At 36.5% G+C, this 19,264-nt stretch overlaps 1 protein-coding gene and 1 pseudogene across 3 annotated transcripts in view; both read left to right on the top strand.

Annotated features, from left to right (window-relative positions):
* The window catches only part of LOC107126415 (olfactory receptor 4A15), a 32,599-nt gene extending 21,117 nt beyond the window's left edge, over nt 1–11,482 (top strand). For all 3 annotated transcript variants that reach the window (XM_074012559.1, XM_074012558.1, XM_065528191.2), the window contains 2 exons: nt 6,893–7,025; nt 10,100–11,482. In XM_074012559.1, the coding sequence (XP_073868660.1) occupies nt 10,137–11,090 (954 nt within the window). In that variant the 5' untranslated portion in view covers nt 6,893–7,025; nt 10,100–10,136 and the 3' untranslated portion in view covers nt 11,091–11,482. The remainder of the gene's footprint in view (nt 1–6,892; nt 7,026–10,099) is intronic.
* On the top strand, nt 3,154–6,896 carry LOC135967014 (olfactory receptor 4A8-like; annotated as a pseudogene).
* Nucleotides 11,483–19,264: the final 7,782 nt, after the last annotated feature.

Below are 19,264 nucleotides of genomic sequence, written 5' to 3'. Positions count from 1 at the left end.
GTCAGGAAACTAAGGCTAGTTTAGAAGGTTCCCATGCTTCAAGGTCTCTCACAAAACTGTATTCAAGGTGCTGGTTGGGGTTACCATCTCATATAAAACTTGGCTGAGGAAGGATTTACTTCCACACTGATATTGAGATGTAGGTCCTATTTTTACATTAGTTCTTCATCTTGGAATCATAATTTAAACCATGGTATCTTTGACCATATCTGATAGTTCTTCAGAATTAAATATGTTTGTGCAGTTTTAGCACTTGCCAGTAACACAGCATAGCACTTATAGACATGCTCTTTGAATTTTAGCAGTAACACAGATTACATTTGGGGTGGAATAATTTAATCCATGTATTAGGTAAGTTGAAAATGACTAACTTTTAGTGTACCCTCTTATGTGATAAGTGTCTACATAAAGTATTTATGTTAGAAATATTTTAGCTGGTTCAGATAGGTATTTATGGGACTCTTTATCTAAGACTTTTATGGCATAGAGATCCAATATTTAACTAAATGTATAATGAGATGTAGGGATTCAATGGACCCAGTGGTAAGCCAAGTCATGGAAATAACAATGGAAGTCCTTGAATACTGCTCCCTTGTTGGCAAATACAAATTTCTTTATTGTAGAAACAGTTATTGAATTGATATGGGAATAAAATTTAAAAATTGAGTTAATGAATGTATTAATCTGTTTTCACACTGCTGGTAATGACAAACCCAAGACTGGGAAGAAAAAGAGGTTTAATTAGACTTACAGTTCCACAGGGCTAGGGAGGCCTCAGAATCATGGTGGGAGGTGAAAGGCACTTCTTATATGGCAGTGGCAAGAGAAAAATGAGGAAGATACAATTCAAGTTGATATTTGGGTGGGGACACAGCTAAACCATATCAGTGGGCTATAGATCATTATTGTTATATCTGACATAGATGCAGGTCTTGATCAAAAGCCAGTACTCTAACCTAAAACTGCAGCACTATGATTACCTATTTTTGCAAGAATCAGAAAGTCAACTTCCCTTCTTAGGCTCTCTGCCTCTGAGCCTCAGGGCTTCCTGGACATGGACTTTCTAATAGGAAGGGTAAGGCCCTCCTTACTGGGAACACTTTTAGAGAAGAGAACCTGGGGCTGGTTGTCTTTTATTCTGGCTGAAATATTATTTGCCTTACCTAAATATTTCATAACATGAAACCCATAATTTATTATTCAATTTACTTTAAAATTATTTTTTTCATAATGCAGGCATTTCACATTACTTGTCATTTAGTTATTCTTCCTAGCAATAATCAGTTCTTTTATCTCTAGCAATTTTGTAAGAAAAAAGTATACAGAGTGGTTGCTTCATTTGAATTTGTTCCAAATATTCTAATTAACTAGTCTTTAATGACCTTACTGTCTCTTTCTAAAATATTGTTGATGTAAAATTCATGGATTGTGTCTACACACAAAAATGGAAGAATTATTTTTCTGATAGAACAACCCAGGAGATATCAAAAAAGTTAACTTTCTGCCCAAGGTAGAGTATGTCTTCAGTTGGTATCTGGTCTTCTAAGTGTAATGTTTTTTGTAATATCTACCATTGCTTGTAAAAATGAGCGAAAGGTCTCAATTTCCTGGAATGAAATTGGGGAGATATAGAGACATGCTTTTACTTAGGAAAGAAGTGGTCTTATGGATGTGCTAGAGTTTTTAAATGTAAGTGAGACTTAGAGAAGTTCAGTAAATGACTCAAAGTCACATGGTAAGTGGTAAAGTTGGAGTTACAACTGAGGCAGTGTGGCTCCTCTGTCCATATTATTCACCACATGCTACGCTTTCTCTCCAAGGATTTCTTGGATCTGAAATAGGCACATATTGAGTGGGAAATCTGTAGTCATAAGTTACTCACGCTACTCATGAAACATTTACCACTGACCGCCATTATTCGTGCAACAGTCATGAGCTTGGAAATTGCCATTTAATTATAAATATATGAAAAATGAACAAAAGCAGAATAGAATAAGGGACAGGTGCACTAATAGTTTTGTAGATGGTTGACTAGAAAGGATTCTCAGTTCACTTAATTTAATCACATTGTTTTCCAGTGAGCAAACTGAGACAGACATGTAAATGCATTCAGAAAATGAATCAAATTGATGTCATCTTCCAGTGAACTTAGAATTTCTCTTTGAGTATGCTTTTTTTTTTTTTTAATCTGGACACTAAGGTTCTATTTTTGAGTACTCTCAGTATCTAAATAGTGTTATAAATAAAACCATTTACCACTGTTCTGTAACTCTTTCTACACTGTCTATTTTCTCCTGTCTCATTATCTAGTTCACCTGAAGAATCTGGAAAAAAATACAGCTAATGTGGCAGTTGGTGATAGCCATCAGTTAGTTTTCTTGAGTTCAAAATTATTTGCTGAAAATCAGGATACTGTATGTTTATACGATTAAAAAATTGTAGAATAGGTAAGGATAAGATGCAGAGATGTACAGCTTCTTATAAGGCAGAGGGTCAGACCAAGTAATTGCTACAGCGAATAATGTGATAAATAGGACTTTACTATTTTTACAGGTTAATGTCCAGTCTCTTGACATTTAATGAGATATTTATAAAGACTGAACATCTTTCGAGGCATGAAGGACTGAACGTGTAACTGTGGAATGCCATAGTACTGAGTGAGATATCTTAGAAGATGTTATTTTCTATGCTACACAGAACATACAGTAAAGACATCACAACAACTACAAACTCAAAGCACTGAGTCTTCGTTAATTTATTTAGAGTTTATTACCATCATGAGAAAGTAACTTTCCTGAGACCAATAGTCTGTTGCCTGTAATCATAGCTGACTTCTGTGCTAAGAAATATGTTTTAAATCAGGAGTTATAAAATATATGAATGGCTGTTGGGCCTTTCACTCATCTTCTATACAGAATATTCACTAAAAGTTAGAAGCAGAAACTCTGCCTGTAGGCTCAAAATAAAATCTTTGAGATGAACTCAGTAGAGACTTACAAAATATTTATCATCTGTGTAAATCACTATTGAGGATACAACAATGAAGATGTGCTCTGTGACATCATGGATGTAATCATATTCCTCTTCACTATTTCATTACACGTCCTGTTCTCCTGAGTTCTCAACTGCGACGCAAGCTTTAAAGAATACTAAATAGGACTGAGTAACAATGTTACAGGATTTGTCCTCCTTGGCCCAACTCAGGATCCTGATGTGCAAAATGCATTATTTGTGATGTTTTTACTCATATACACTGTGACTATGGTGGGAAACCTGCTTATTGTGACTATTATTGCCAGCCCCTCCTTGGGCTCCCCAGTGTACTTCTTCCTTGCCTGCCTGTCATTTATAGATGCTGTATATTCCACCACCATTTCTCCCATATTGATTGTGGACTTACTCTGTGATAAAAAGACTATTTCCTTCCCAGTTTGCACGGGCCAGTTATTTATAGACCACTCATTTGGTGGTACTGACATCTTCCTTCAGGTGTTGATGGCCTGTGATCGCCATGTGGCCATCTGTAAGCCACTGCACTATTTGACCATCATGAATCGACAGGTTTGCTTCCTTCTCTTGGTGGTGGCTGTGACTGGAGGTTTTGTACATTCCGTGTTTCAAATTGCAGTTGTGTATAGTCTCCCATTCTGTGGCCCCAGTGTCATTGACCACTTTGTCTGTGACATTTAGACATGACTGGAGCTGACGTGCACTGATACCTACTTTATAGGCCTCACTGTGGTTTCCAGTGGTGGAGCAACCTGTATGGTCATCTTCACCCTTCTACTAATCTCCTATGGAGTCATCCTAAACTCCCTTAAAACTTACAGTCAGGAAGGGAGGTGTAAAGCCCTGTCTGCCTGCATCTCCCACATTGCCGTGGTTGTCCTCTTTTTTGTTCCCTGTATTTTCATATATGTTAGACCTGTTTTAAACTTTCCTATTATAAATTCATGACTGTGTTTTATACAGTTAACACACACTCATGTTGAATCTGTTCATATACACACTAAGAAATTTGGAGATGAGAATTGCTGTAAAAAAAAAAACTGGTGTAAAAACTTAAATATAGTTAGATTAAGTAAAAGAAAATAGGAAGAGAGGAACTTAAACTATGTTTGCAGACAGCGTAATTCTGTATTTAGAAAGCCCCATAGTCTTGGCCCAAAAGCGCCTTGATCTGATAAACAACTTCAGCAAAGTCTCAGGATACAAAATTAATGTACAAAAATCACTAGCATTCCTGTACACCAGCAACAATCAAGCCAAGAACCAAATCAGGAATGCAATCTCATCATAATTGCCACAAACAGAATAAAATACCTAGGAATACAGCTAACCAGAGAGGTGGAAGATCTCTACAATAATGTTTTCTTTTTACTATTTTTTTTCCTTTGGAGACAGGGTATCACTATTTTGCCAAGTCTGAGCTTGAACGCACAATCTTCCTGCCTTAACCTCCAGAGTAGCTGGGACTACAGGTGTGTGACTCCGCTCTGGGCCCACTGTTTTCTACAGAAATTTTTTGGGGAGTTCAGCATCAAATCTGGGATCATACATTAAATTTAGTTGCTATTTCACTTTATTTTAACCTGAACAGCTTTTTAGTACTTCTTTAACTTTTTCTTACATTAACATTTTGAGGAACATCTCCCACTTGCTTTGCAGAATATCTTTCAACCTGAGTCTGATAATTTCCTTATTTTGAAACTAAACTTATCCATACATGTCAGGCATGCTACATCCTAGCTTATCTTTGCCTGCATCAAATTACAAATGGAATTAAGGGTACAAAGGTTCAACCTGTTTACCTTGATTAGGATATCTTTGAGGCCACCCCTACCTTAAAGTTTCCTATAATACTGGCCTTTGATGCAATTACGTTCGTGTTAATGTCTCTCTCTGTCCAGTGTTTTGTTACAGGTGTTATTCCCTTGAGCACTCACCAACAAATCCTGCACACAAATCTAGCAGAAATGATTTTTTTTTTTTTTTTTGGAAACCCAACCTACACATGTTTGTAAATGTTCTTTGCTCTTGGTTCTCTCAGAGGGGGTAATGAATTGAAATGTTAAGGTTCTCTTTTTGTGGTTTCTTCTTACCAGGCCTCTGTATAGATAGAGTAAGAGTTAAGGTTTTGGGGTGTCTTCAAAGATTTCTAGTTCATAGGTGCCTTTTTTATATTTTTTTCAGCATAGTGAAATTTAAGTGAGGAAGGAAGAATTAAAGTACCTTCAGATTTTGTCATGCTTCTTTGTTTCCTCAGGACTTTAACTTCCTCTTTTTACTTCTTTTCTTTTCTTTATCATGAGGTCTCCCAAGAGTACATTTCCTTGCTACTTATCCTCATCTCTTCCAGAAGTGATGCCTTTTGGAGAATAGGAGAATACCATCGTAGGTCCTGCATATTTTCATTCTTTCCCTCTGCTCAACATCCTGCTTCATCAGACATCAAACCTCTTTCATTAATGATTTTAAATGGGTGTGACTTACACTTTTGTGGGTGATTCTGGCTGTGCTCCGTCTCCCTTAGGCTTCCTAGTTCCCTCTCCTGTTCTCTACAGTCTTTTCAGGGTTCCCTTACCTTTCTCTCTGTTTGGAGCTGCAGAGATCTCTCTGCTGGGATTTGATGTTTATTTCTCTATTTAGAGGTAATTTGGGATTCATAGTATTCTCAGTGTCAGTTATGCTGAATGTCCTAGTTATGTGTGATATTATGTACTTGCTGTGCTGTATGCATTGAATTGTTTTGGAGGATGTATAGAGAGATTTTGATTTCAGGAGCTGCCATTGTTATATAAAAGACATCTGAATATCAAGTGTCAAATATTTCCATATTTAATTTTCTTCTTTCTTATCTTCATAATAATCATTTTAAAATTATAGGTCCTAATTACTTGTTTCTATATTTCTTTTTAAGAGATGCATAAATTTTCCCCTCTCTGGGCAAAATTTCTGAGTTGGGTTTGATATGTGGATGTTATCTCATCTGAGTTGGATTGAAACTTTTAGTAAGTTGATTATCAATGCTCTTTGCTATTCTCATTAAGTATGTTTGCCACACACAAAGCCTTAAGCTTTCCATTTTACTCTGGTGCTTTCTTAGAGTTGAGAATTTCAACTGTATACTCATAAATCAGAAGCAAGTTAATCTTGCTCATGCAACTTTATGTCTTTGTGTTTTAATAAGGGACTTGCTCTTTGATACTACAATGCTACTTTTTTTGCACTTAAAAGTAATTGTCCAGGAGAAACTTCTAAAAATATAGAATACCCTGGAAAGATCATGTGGAAGGGCTCTTTTCTCTGGGGCGTGATTCCTCAGTGAATTAATACTGAATGAGCAGCCGTGGGGACAAACAGTTTGAACAACTCAGTGAAATATTTTTTGTTTATTGTTAAGTCATATCTTCTCTTACCTGGGAGAAGGTTTCTCCTCAGGTATTAATGTTACTGTCCAAATATAAAATAAAAGCCGTTACCTTACTGGACATGAACCATACTAAAGCAGTTATATGAACATATGAGTGCTTTTAAAATATTCAAAACCGAGCCAAGTTTCTAGATTATCTTTGTGCACTATGACTATGACTATGGAAGTTATAAAAGGTTCGTTCAATCAATGAGGTCAGTAAACATAATAAGGAGCTTTTAAATTTCTTTAACTTTGATATGTACATTTCTCAATGACATCTTTTCAATTTGGTGATTCATCAGTCATATCAACTGTTTATTCCTGAAACCAACTCTGGATAATCCCATAGTCCGAATGAAAATGTTTACGAAATTTGGAGAAGATGATCATGCTTTGTTCAGGCAAAAGGAGATACATCCCTGTGTGACAAAGCATTTGCAACTTTAGTGACCGTTTGCCTTCTTCTTTTCTTTGCAGTCATGCCTGGATTCATAGGGTTTCAATCCTGACTTATTTTCATCAAACTAGGCAGTCATCTTCTAGGACCAAAGAAAAAACTGTAGAAGCCTGGATTTGGAACAAGTGACCAAGGAGGAAATAGAAAACCAAGGTAACAAATTTACAAAAAATTTTTCACTGCTATTATGATAGGGATAAAATAGATTTTGTTTGAATGAGTTATACATCTTTTGTAAGGAGTAGGTTTCATCACTTAATCTCAAGCGTTTTATGCCAGAACTTCCAAGAATAAAACACCTTACACATTTTCCTCATTTTATAGAATAATATTAGAATAAATACAATGGCAATACTTTTCCCTAAATTTTTAATTAGAATTGTTTAATGACATACTGAAATACAGAAAATGCATAGCGCAACAAAACAATATAACGTGACTATATTTATTATTTATAATGGCTTCATTTAGATTGCTTTATGTAATTTAGAGAATGCAACCATTATTTATCTTATATCTTAATACATTGATAATAATAGTAAGGATTACTATAGTTCTTTATAGTTTTTTACCTTGTATATAGTATTTTTAAATGTCCTGGTTCTGTGCTGATGTTTTATTTGTGTTATTTTTTATTGTGGTAAAATATACATAACACATTGTTGTGCAACTATCATCACTGCCCATCTCCAAAACCTTTTCATCATCCTAAACTGAAACTCCATACCCATGAAACAATAATTTTTTCTTACCCCCTCCCCTTAGCTCCTGGTATCCACTGTTGTACATTCCATGTCTATGAATATGACGATTCTAGGTGTCTTGTAAACGTGAGATCATAACGTATTTGTCGTTTTGTGTCTGGCTTAGTATGTCTTCAAGGTTCACCCGTGTTATAGCATTATCACAGTTCCATTGCTTTTTTTTTTAAGGTTGAATGATATCCCCTTGTATGTATATACTACAGTTTGTTTATTCATTCATTAAAATTGATGAGTATTTAAGTTGTTTCCATTTTTGGCTATTGTAAATAATTCTGCTATGAACATCAGTGTCCAAATATTTTTTTCAGTCTGTGATTTCTATTCTTTTGTGCATATGCCCCAAATAACATTGACATTACCATGTGAAAATTCACCATCTGTCTTTCTCCATAGCTCTTTGACATGTATCATTAAAATTAATTTATTCTGAAGTACCTTTTTGTAGATTAGGGGATCAACTGGGTACAAAACAGGATGTGTCCAGTTTTACTCACTACGATTTTAAAACCCTAAAAATAGGGACATATTCACGTAATTAACTCAGGCAGAAATTGATGTTGGCATTTTCCCTAAGTTTCTATAGATCTTGTACCTAAGAAATTTATAACCTCTTTTTCCGTGGACACGAAATTACCCTTTCTATTAAGGTGTATGTGTAGGTGCATAAATTTACCTAGTAGCTAGATTTTTCAGAATACAAGTTTTTATATTTTGTAAAAATTGTTACTGTGGAATACCTATCATGGATTCACATTTTCTGAGTATTTCTTAATGATTTACTCATTCTTATTGAATATGTTAAGAAATTTGAAGAATCTTACAAATGTTTGAATCAGATATATATGTTTTCATAAAATATAATACTGATAAAATACAGAATTTTGAATCATCCAAAGTGATAATTTTCAATAGTTTAGAATAATAGTAATGCTCCAAAGAACATTTTATTTTATTTTATTTTTTTTATTTATTTTTTTTTTGAGACGGAGTCTCGCTCTGTCGCCCAGGCTGGAGTGCAGTGGCCGGATCTCAGCTCACTGCAAGCTCCGCCTCCCGGGTTCGGGCCATTCTCCTGTCTCAGCCTCCTGAGTAGCTGGGACTACAGGCGCCCACCACCTCGCCCGGCTAGTTTTTTGTATTTTTTAGTAGAGACGGGGTTTCACCGTGTTAGCCAGGATGGTCTCGATCTCCTGACCTCGTGATCCGCCCGTCTTGGCCTCCCAAAGTGCTGGGATTACAGGCTTGAGCCACCGTGCCCGGCCCCAAAGAACATTTTAATAAGTGAAATGTCTATTGAGTACTTGAAATAAATAAGTGTTATAAGAACAAACTGTCAACAGGAGAGACTGTCCTACTGGAGGTTATCTCCTGAATGCTCAGGTAGCTCCTGTAAATTGTGAGTACTTATTTTTCCATTATAAATGCAGAATAGTTTTATAAATGTCAGTAAAGGTATTTAATTATGTATATATGCAACAAAATATCAGAAGCCTCAAAGATGGAACTTCCAAGAAAGCTAATCTTATCTACTGACCTATCCTAAAGTTTAAAATCTGATTTTTTAAATTTTTCTTTGGCCCAAATGTATAAAGATTCCTAGAAGTAAGTGCTGACACTGATGCTGAGTTAGCTTCCAGGCCACCTCCTGATTGACAGCTCTGGGGATCTGATAATCTTCTATTCACAACTCATTCAGGACTCTCAACCAAAATGCTTACCAATATTTCATTCAGCTTATGGCCTTTACTTATTTCCATATGCCTTTACTAAGTTATCTCTTATTTTATTTATGTCTATGCTTTTACTCTCCCTCTGACCCTTAAATATGTCTTGGCTTGCTTTGATGCATAAAGGATAGAAAAATCTCCTGACCATCACAAATGAGCATCACTATATATTCACTCACATATACCTTCCAGTTAAAACCATGAAGCCTCATCATTGCGGTTAAAGCAATACATTTGTATTTTTTAAATCCTTTTTTTAAAATTATACTTTAAGTTCTGGAGTACATGTGCAGGACGTGCAGTTTTGTTACATAGGTACACATGTGCCACATTGGTTTGCTGCACCAATCAACCCATTGCCTACATAAGGTAATTCTCCTAATGCTATCCCTCCCCTAGCTCCCCACTCCCCAACAGGCCCCGGTGTGTGATGTTCCCCTCCCTGTGTCCATGTGATCTCCTTGTTCAGCTCCCACTTATGAGTGAGAACATGTAGTGTTTTGTTTTCTGTTCTTGTGATAGTTTGCTGAGAATGATGGTTTCCAGCTTCATCCATGACCCATTTATAAAAATGAAAAGGATAATTGTGGAAGAATATTCTAAACACTCCTTTTCTAACGAGCTGACCTGTGTGAGGTCCTGGTCAGGGAAAACATGGTAGAGTAAGGCATCACATTTTTGACATGGAGCTTCTGACAAATAATCTCAAATTTATCATTGACCCTTTTGTTTATAGGCTCTGACACCTGAGTCCAATACCTTCAGAAGAATACATGGAAAATAGGAACAATAAGAACAATGTGACTGAATTCATCCTCTTGGGACTCACACAGAACCCTGAGGGCCAAAAAGTTTTATTTGTCACATTCTTACTTATCTACATTGTGACGATAATGGGCAACCTGATTATCATGGTGACCATCATGGCCAGCCAGTCCCTGGGTTCCCCCATGTACTTTTTTCTGGCTTCTTTATCATTTATAGATACCATCTATTCCACAGCCATTGCTCCCAAAATGATTGTTGACTTGCTCTCTGAAAGAAAGACCATTTCCTTTCAGGGCTGTATGGCTCAACTTTTTATGGATCATTTATTTGCCGGTGCTGAAGTCATTCTTCTGGTGGTGATGGCCTATGACCGATACGTGGCTATCTGTAAGCCTCTTCATTATTTGAGCATCATGAATCGTCGAGTCTGTGTTCTCATGCTGTTGGTGGCCTGGATTGGAGGCTTTCTTCACTCATTGGTTCAATTTCTCTTTATTTATCAGCTCCCTTTCTGTGGCCCCAATGTCATTGACAACTTCCTGTGTGATTTGTATCCCTTATTGAAACTTGCTTGCACCAATACCTATGTCATTGGACTTTCTATGGTAGCTAATGGAGGAGCGATTTGTACTGTCGCCTTCTTTACTCTCCTACTTTCCTATGGGGTCATATTACACTCTCTTAAGACTCAGAGTTTGGAAGGGAAACACAAAGCTTTCTACACCTGTGCGTCCCACATCACTGTGGTCATTTTATTCTTTGTCCCCTGCATCTTCCTGTTTGCAAGGCCCAATTCCACCTTTCCCATTGATAAATCCATGACTGTGGTTTTAACTTTTATAACTCCCATGTTGAACCCACTAATCTATACCCTGAGGAATGCAGAAATGAAAAGTGCCATGAGGAAACTTTGGAGTGAAAAAGTAAGCTTAGCTGAAAAAGGGCTGTATCCCTCATGAAAATATGATATTCATTCTTTCACAGAAGCAAGGAATAATTTCACTATCCTATCTGATTACAATTTCTGTAATCATTCCCCTTTAGTTACTTAGCTTACTTATTCTGAAGCAGTCATATAAATTAATATTTATCTACGTACAATATGTTATGCCCATTACAGACCAAGGTAATTGCATAGATTTAACAGTGTATACTGTTTTTTTAATCATACTGTGTTAAGAGTCTTTGGTAGATAACAATATTTAGTTGTATTTAAAGATCTTTTTAATTTTAAAAATCATTTATTTTTCTTTTTTTGTTTTAAGTTGACAATATTGGGTATATTTATGGAGTACAATGTGATGTTCTGATCTATGTATATATTATAGAAAGATTTATTCAGTCTAATTGAATATATCACCTCCCCAACATAGTTTTTTAAATTATTTTTTTTGTGGTGACGACATCAAAAATCTATTCTTATTTATGGGCTATGATACCTTCCTGGCACATATAAATGTAACCTAAAAAATTAGTTACCTTTAGTCAGAGGGAATGACATTTTAAACTTGCAAATTCAGACTGTTAAAAGAATATTAATCTAACAGTAAAAATAAATGTCAAATTAATGAATTCAAAGTTTCATAGATATGTTGATAGTTGATGCCAAATCTACTTTGTTATAAAGAAACAAATTTTGTTAATTTTATACTGTGATGGAGTTAAGATGTCCAGATAGCATATAGTTGTTTTTGTATGTTTTGATTAACTTTTGAACAGGAAAATTGTTCTGTATATCTAGATCAACTGGCCTCCTCCAATAGTTGAAATATGTGTTAAGTCACTCATGTAACAGTAGAGCCCACAGAATCTACCTACATTAAACTCTCTAGGTGGACTTAAAAAAAAACACAGTGAATGTTAAACATTTTTGGAATGGATTCTTCTGTTTTACACAATAAGTGGCTTTCAGAATCTGTGTGAACTACATGTTCTCACTGACTGAAGTGATACATCAAAGGTGTCTTCTCTGTTTAGAGTTGCTCTAGAGTACGTTTAGAGAACTAATACTGTATTACAAAGATAATTTTTAAAGGCTCTGGCATTACATATTGTGTGGATGAAGTCAACCTACAGCATCTATATTAAGGTAAAAAGTTGATATTATTTTTCTTTTGCCTTTCCTCAGTTTATAATAGATTTACTTAATGCACTGAGCAATATTAATGCTTCCAGTTATTCAACACATATTGAGCAAAAAATAAGCCATAAAATTGTATTTATTCTTTGGTGAAGGAAATAAAAAGTGCTGTAGATTTTTTAGTAAGAAAGGAATCTAATACCAGGAATTAGAACTTCATAATCATTGGAACTGGAAATCTGGCATCTGGATACTGGAGTGAGCACAGTGGGATCAGGGATTCGCCGTCCAAGCCGTGATGCAGAGATGAGGAAGCTAAACTCAGGAACAAAGTCCTCTTGTCCTCTGTACATGCTTCTCAAAGTCCTCTCCTGCCCTGAGTTTTATATAAAGATAATTTTCTCTAAAAGTTTAAAGTTTTGCTTTTCACACTAACTTGTCTGTTCTCTTCATTCCACATAAGGTTTGAGTTTTCAGGTATGGTGCGAGGTGGAAATGCACTTTGCTTTCTTATCATGAAAATAATTTCCCCATCGCATTATTGAATAATAATTTAATTGTCTACTACCTGGCAAGACAAGTACTTTTACATATAAATTGCAAATATAAAAATTGTTCTATTTCCTACTTTTCGACTTTGTTCAATTAGTCTAATCCTCTGTTCAAGAGCCAATACTACGGTGTGTAATTTACTGAGCGTTTCAGATACTATTGCTGTATAATGAATCACCCCAACATTTAGTAGTTTAAAACACTAACCATCACTTAATTATATCAGATAGTTCTGTGGGTCAGGAACTTGCAAGCAGCAGCTCAGCTGGATACTTCTAGCTCAGGGTATCTCGAGGTTGCAGTCAGAAATTGGCTGGTGCTTAAATCATATAAAACATTTCTTCCGTCACATGTCTGGTATGTAGGCTTGAAAGTCTTGAACAGTGAGGGCTAAAATAGTTGGTGCTTCTTGGGCATCTTCCCCTTTCTGGATGTATTTTTCCCATACGGCCTCTCCAGCATGCTGGATTGAGGGTAATGGAGGCATTTCACATCCTATTTCAGAGCTGTAAAAAGCATGTGTCCCAAGAGAGTGAGCCAGGTGGAAGAGGTGGTGTTTCTTTGACCTAATCTTAAAAGTCACATGAATGATTCTGCCATATTCCTTTAGTCAAGACACTGTAAAGTCTCTCCCACATGCAAGCAGACAGGATAGACTCCACGTCTTGATGGGGAAATGGCAATGCTCTGGAAGACCATATGCTGCAAGACATACAGTTGTAGAAATACAATCTGCCGCAGTCTGCCCCTGCTTTCAAAGCACATATCCTCCAATAAACATTGTAACTCCCCTTCCTTTTCTCCAGGCCCCTTTCCCAAGTCCCATTCACTTACAGCATCAGGCTCAGTTGGAGATACAGGGCCTCATCATCTAAATCATGTCCAGCTGTGGCTGAGGAGGCTCCTGTGGTGGTGTTCCTCCTGTGGTGCGGTCCCTTGAGTATTATTCTTTCCATTGAAATTTTCAATTGGAAGACCTTTGAACTGAAGAGACAGGTTATCTGCCCCTTCTCTACCCACCCTGCTAATGTATAATGGTGTGACAGGTAAGATGTAACTCCTATAGATACATTCAGAAAAGAGATGAAAAAAAAATACAGTGACTGTTCCATAGCAATTCGGAAAGTCATCTAGTTACATGTCTTTTCAGTTCTTTGATTATTGTTCAGCCTATTTATGGCAGTGACTTTACATGACCCTTATTTCTTCTCTTGGGCTTTGAATTCTATCTTCTCAGCTATCTGTTCTTTTATGGAACACAAGTTTATCTATAATAAAAATCTTGTTCCATAAAAATCTGTGTTTGTAGATTAGTAGTTTTTTCAGCCTGCTTCTTATCTATAGAAGTTCGGAGGTCTAAAGTTATTTTATCATTTCATTTTAAACTGTCCCACTTTGTCCAAACTGATATAATTCCTAATTTTTCTACGAACGTTATGGGGGTTTATTCCATCAGACAAAAGCCACAACCACAATTATCATTGAGATTTGCCTTTCATTTCCATGGATGCCCTGTGCAGATGTTGTGAAACAGAACCTTTAAGGTTCTTCCAAGCCTTATTATTTAGAGTGAGAATCTGTCAGCATGTTCCTATTCTTTTTTTTTTTTTTTCTTTTCCTTTCTTGTTTTTTGAGAAACAGGGTCTCAGTTTGTCTTCCAGGCTGGAATGCAGTGGTGTAGTCATGGTTCATGGCATCCTTGACCTGTTGGGCTCAAGCAATCCTCCCACCTCAGCCTCACGAGTATAGGCCAGTGCCACCATGCTTGGGTAAATTTTTATTTTTTGTAGAGATGGGGGTCTCACTATGTTGCATAGGCTGGTCTCAAACTCTAGGGCTCAAGCAATCGTCCCACCTAAGCCTCCCAAAAATGTTGGGCTTATAGGCATGAGCCACTACACCTGGTCCCCATAATATTCTTAAAGGCCTTGTATCTATTAAGAGTTTAGAAAGCATCATCTCAAATATCTCCGTGATTTTCACAAAGTGTTTGACAATTACAACTTTGTTTTTGTCTTACAGCATATTTTCCCTACGGTGCTCTGAATTTGATGCATCCAGGAATCCATATGTTTCTTAGTAGCAGCACAGTTTGTTATCTGTAGAGGTTATAAATGGGAAGTATTTTTATTTTTTAAATACAAGTTCTGATTCCTTAATATTTAGTAATTCCTTCTCCAACATGTCTCCTGATTTCTACTAAATGCAGTGAGAAGAAGCTAGAAACACTTTAAAACTTCTATGTAGAACCTGCTTAGGTCATGTAATTCATCAGGTATATTTCCTATTTTCTGTGTTTTCACGGGCAACAACATTGCAAAGCTTTTAAGCATCACATCTGTAGGATGCTCTTTCCTCCATCCTCCAATAGCCTTTTCCTCCCTTTCTTTTGAACTCTCACTGGCTTAGCCATATTGTAGCCAACTATAACTAGAAACATAAGCTTTAGGCTACTGAATCTTGGGTGGTTTCTTACTGGATATTGTTCTGGTAATACCTGCTATATAAAAAAGAATTTGCAAGTAGGATTATTTTTGTAACTTGTTCATCAAACCTTCTGTTTTATTTCCATTTCTTTTCTCAGATGAGGGTCTTCAATACAATGGAAAATAATGATGGGGGCATAGTGGTCTTGATCCCAACATTATCTGAAATGATTTAAAGTGTACAATTACAAATAACATATACTTTAAAAATATAGATACCCTTGTCAAGTTAAGAAGGTTCTTATTCATTATAGTTATGAGGATATGATGCTCAATATTTGTGCCAAACTCCTTCTAGTTTTACTTCTTGGATTTTAGTGACTTAAAACTAAAATGATATCTCTTTATAGATGGGGTTAGTAATGGGATTTAAGTTTCAACAATAAGGTCCATTTGTATGAAGTCTGGAACAGACGTGCGATGGTGGCTGCAATCTGTTACTTCTGTTTTTGCTGTAAGTGTGGATGTGAAGGTGTCTGATTGTTAAAAATATTCCTCAGAGACCTTAGTATTTGATGACTAGCTTTGTAGATATTGAGAAGTAAGTGAAGAACATTCACTTTTTTGGTGCTATTCCATGTAGGTATTGTCTGTTTCTGGAACTAGCAAAAGTAGATGCAGCTTCCCAGTCATGTAGGCGGCTTCCTCATCATAGAAGAAACAGCAACTTCTTTGGTGCATCTTTATGAGTTATTCCTGAAAGACAACTTTCACGTTGCTTATTCAGCTTGCCCAAGATTCAGTATGTCATATAATAACCTTCAGTAAATCCTCTTCTTATCCTCCCTAGAGTGTCTTCTTCAATTCATCACTAATTCCGTAATTGACATCAAGTGCAGTGGCACGCACAGACTTTGAGTTAAAAATATTGAAAATATTTTTACATTGTAAGATGAAGATGATCTGGTTAAGATTTATTTTTTTTAGTCTATTGTAGAACTATGAACTGTACCATTAACAGGAATGAATTGTCTATTGCTGGCAATGAGTTGGTCATTAAAGAATGCAAGACAGCACATGTGTGGCTTACTCCAGGAAAGCGGGCAAAGGACATAAACAGACACTTCTCAAAAGAAGACACACAAGCAGTGAACAAACATATGAAAAATGCTCAACATCATCAATCAGCAGAGAAATGCAAAACAAAACAAAACAAAACTACAGTGAGATACCATCACACATCAGTCAGAATGGCTATCATTTAAAAAAAACATGTTGACTAGATTGCAGAAAAAAGGTACTAGATTGCAGAAAAAAGGGAATGCATATACACTGTTGGTGGGAATGTAAATTAGTTTAGCCCCCATGGAAAGCAGTTTGGATATTTCTCAAGGAACTAAAAATAGAACTACCATTTGAAGCATCAATCCCTTTACTGGGTGATATAGTGTGGCTGTGTTCTTACCCAAATCTCATCTTGAATTGTAATCCCCAGAATCCCCATGTGTCATGGAAGAGACATGGTGGGAGGTAATTCAATCATGGTGGCGGTTCCCATGATGCTGTTCTTGTGATAGTAAGTTCTCACAAGGTTTGATGGTTTTATAAGGCGCTTTTACCCCTTTTGCTTGGCAGTTCTCTTTCCTGCCACCATATGAAGAAGGACCTGTTTGCTTCCCCGTCCATCATTATTGGAGGTTTCCTGAGGCCTCCCCAGCAAAGCTGAACTGTGAGCCAATTAAACCTTTTTCCTTTATAAATTACCCAGTCCCAGGTATGTCTTTAGTAGCAGTGTGAAAATGGACTAATACAGTAAATTGGTACCAGGAGTACTGGGGTGCTGCTGTAAAGATACCCAAAAATATGGAAGCAACTTTGGAATTGGGTAACAGGCAAGAGGTTTATCAGTCTGGAGGGTTCAGAAGAAAACAGAAAAATATGGGAAAGTTTGGAACTTCCTAGAGACTTGTTAGATGGTTTTGATCAAAATGCTGACAGTGATGTGGACAATGAAGTCAAGCTGAGGTAGTCTCAGATGGAGATAAACAACTTGTTGGGAACTTGTTGGAAATGCAAGAATCACTTTCTGCATCTATCAAATTTCTTGTCAGCACCAATTTTTCCAAGTAGCCCAAGGATATGGTGCTGCTTTGTGCTTACTCTTTGGGGAAAAAAAGGTTCATTCCAAATACTTCTACTTGGTCCCTCATACCAAAGTAACTTTACTTCAGAGATCAGGTACCCTATATAGACATTTATGCATCCTGCAGAATACATGAAGCCTATGAATTCAGGAACCGTTCAACAGTGTGAGAGCTTTGGGCCCATATTCTTCCACCTTCAAGTCTGCTTTCTGGCTAGGAGGTCACAGTGGCATATTTTCCACCTAGGAATGAGCTTTAGCTCAAATCATTTTTTACATTCAACTCTAGAAAGATTTGAATATTTTTATTTTCCAGGAGCACAATTACTCTTGTAAATAGTCTCAGATTCCTCAGAGGAAGCTTCGGATAAATACTTACACCACATTTTTGTGATGATATTACAGATTCTTTTTTATTTGTTTCATTTATTTTTTCTTTTTCATAAGGTTCTTATTTAAGCTTTTTGAACCTTCATTTAAAAAGCTCTGGATTTGAAAACTGTGCACATCTGAGATTGGATGAGAAGCCATGACTTTCCATCATGGTGATTCACTTCAAACATCTATTCACCAAATCTAGATTTCATATTATTACCGCCACCATTATCATCATCATTGTATTAGTCTACTGGGGCTATCATAACAAAATATCCCAGGCTGGGTGGCTTAAACAACAGAAATTTATTTTCTCATAGTCCTGGAATCTGGAAGCTCAAAATAAATGTGCTGGCATGATTGGTTACTGGTGAGGGCTCTAGGGGTCTCTTCTGGGTCTGCAGGTGGCCACCTTCTTACTGTGTTCTCACATGGCTTTTTTTCTGTGGCCATGGGAGGGGAGAATCTCTTCTTTTTATAAGGATATGAGTTCTAATGGATTAGGCCCCCCCACCCTTCTGACCCTATTTAATATAAATACCTTTTTAAAGCCCCATCTCCCAAGCATTCACATTGGAATTTAAAGCTTCAGCAAATGAATTTGAGGGAGGACGCAATTCAGCCCATAACAATGAGCATCATCATCCAGATATGTTGGAACATAAGGGATTCCATGACCAGCTTTTAACACCAATGGTCCCTTTGAGTTTAACAATTCCGATTAAATTCTATGACTATCATGATGGCATGCATGCCTTATCTTCAGTGGTTAAATTCTACATCCTTGCCTATAAACACTCCAAGATCCTGTCATTCCTAGTAAAATCAGGGGCCTTCAATGGAAGGTCACACATGTTCATTGCTTACCTATAAAAACTTAGCACCAAATTAGTTTTCAGTGATACTAGTAGTCTGCTCACTAATGTATTTCTTAATTTCTGAGTCAAGGAAGTGCCCTTTGGGCCTTCAGAGTGGCTATAGCTACAAAATAGATGAGCAAGCTGTGCACAATACTATATCCAAAAAGTTTTTTTTTTATGTGAACATTTTTGGAATCTCAACTTCATTTAACATAGACTACTGTTGAATTGAGTTTTCAGTCCAACCAATTAAGTGAACAAAATCATCTCCAACGTAACAGTTTTTTTCAAGCAATGGAAGGCCAGGTTTATCATAAAGGGAGGAAGAACTGCTTCTGTTGTTAAAACTAACTCAAGTAGAGTTTGGAAATTCAAACTCCCTCGGTGCTCCCATTCCAATACTAGGGATCTTTCTCTTTCCTAATCTGTGCACTCTGTTTCGAATAAGCAAAGTAGTGAGGCTGTGAATCTAACTTATATTCTAATTCACTAACCCATGTGTTTCCAACTATGTCAGTCCTGTGATACAAGAAGTAAGACATTCTTTTAAGATACGTAAGTAAGCTCCCTAAACCCTGTCCTTGGCTTGAACCATAAATTTAAAACCCTGAGGTTGGTATTTCTTTTTTTAACGTGTTTTGACGGTACATGTGCAAGTTAGTTACATAGATACATTGTGTAATACTGAGGTATGTAC

This window comes from Macaca fascicularis, chromosome 14 (assembly GCF_037993035.2).
Source record: "Macaca fascicularis isolate 582-1 chromosome 14, T2T-MFA8v1.1".
NCBI lineage: Eukaryota > Metazoa > Chordata > Mammalia > Primates > Cercopithecidae > Macaca > Macaca fascicularis.
Note: the sequence above shows the minus strand (reverse complement) of the source record. Positions and strands in the feature narration are given on the sequence as shown.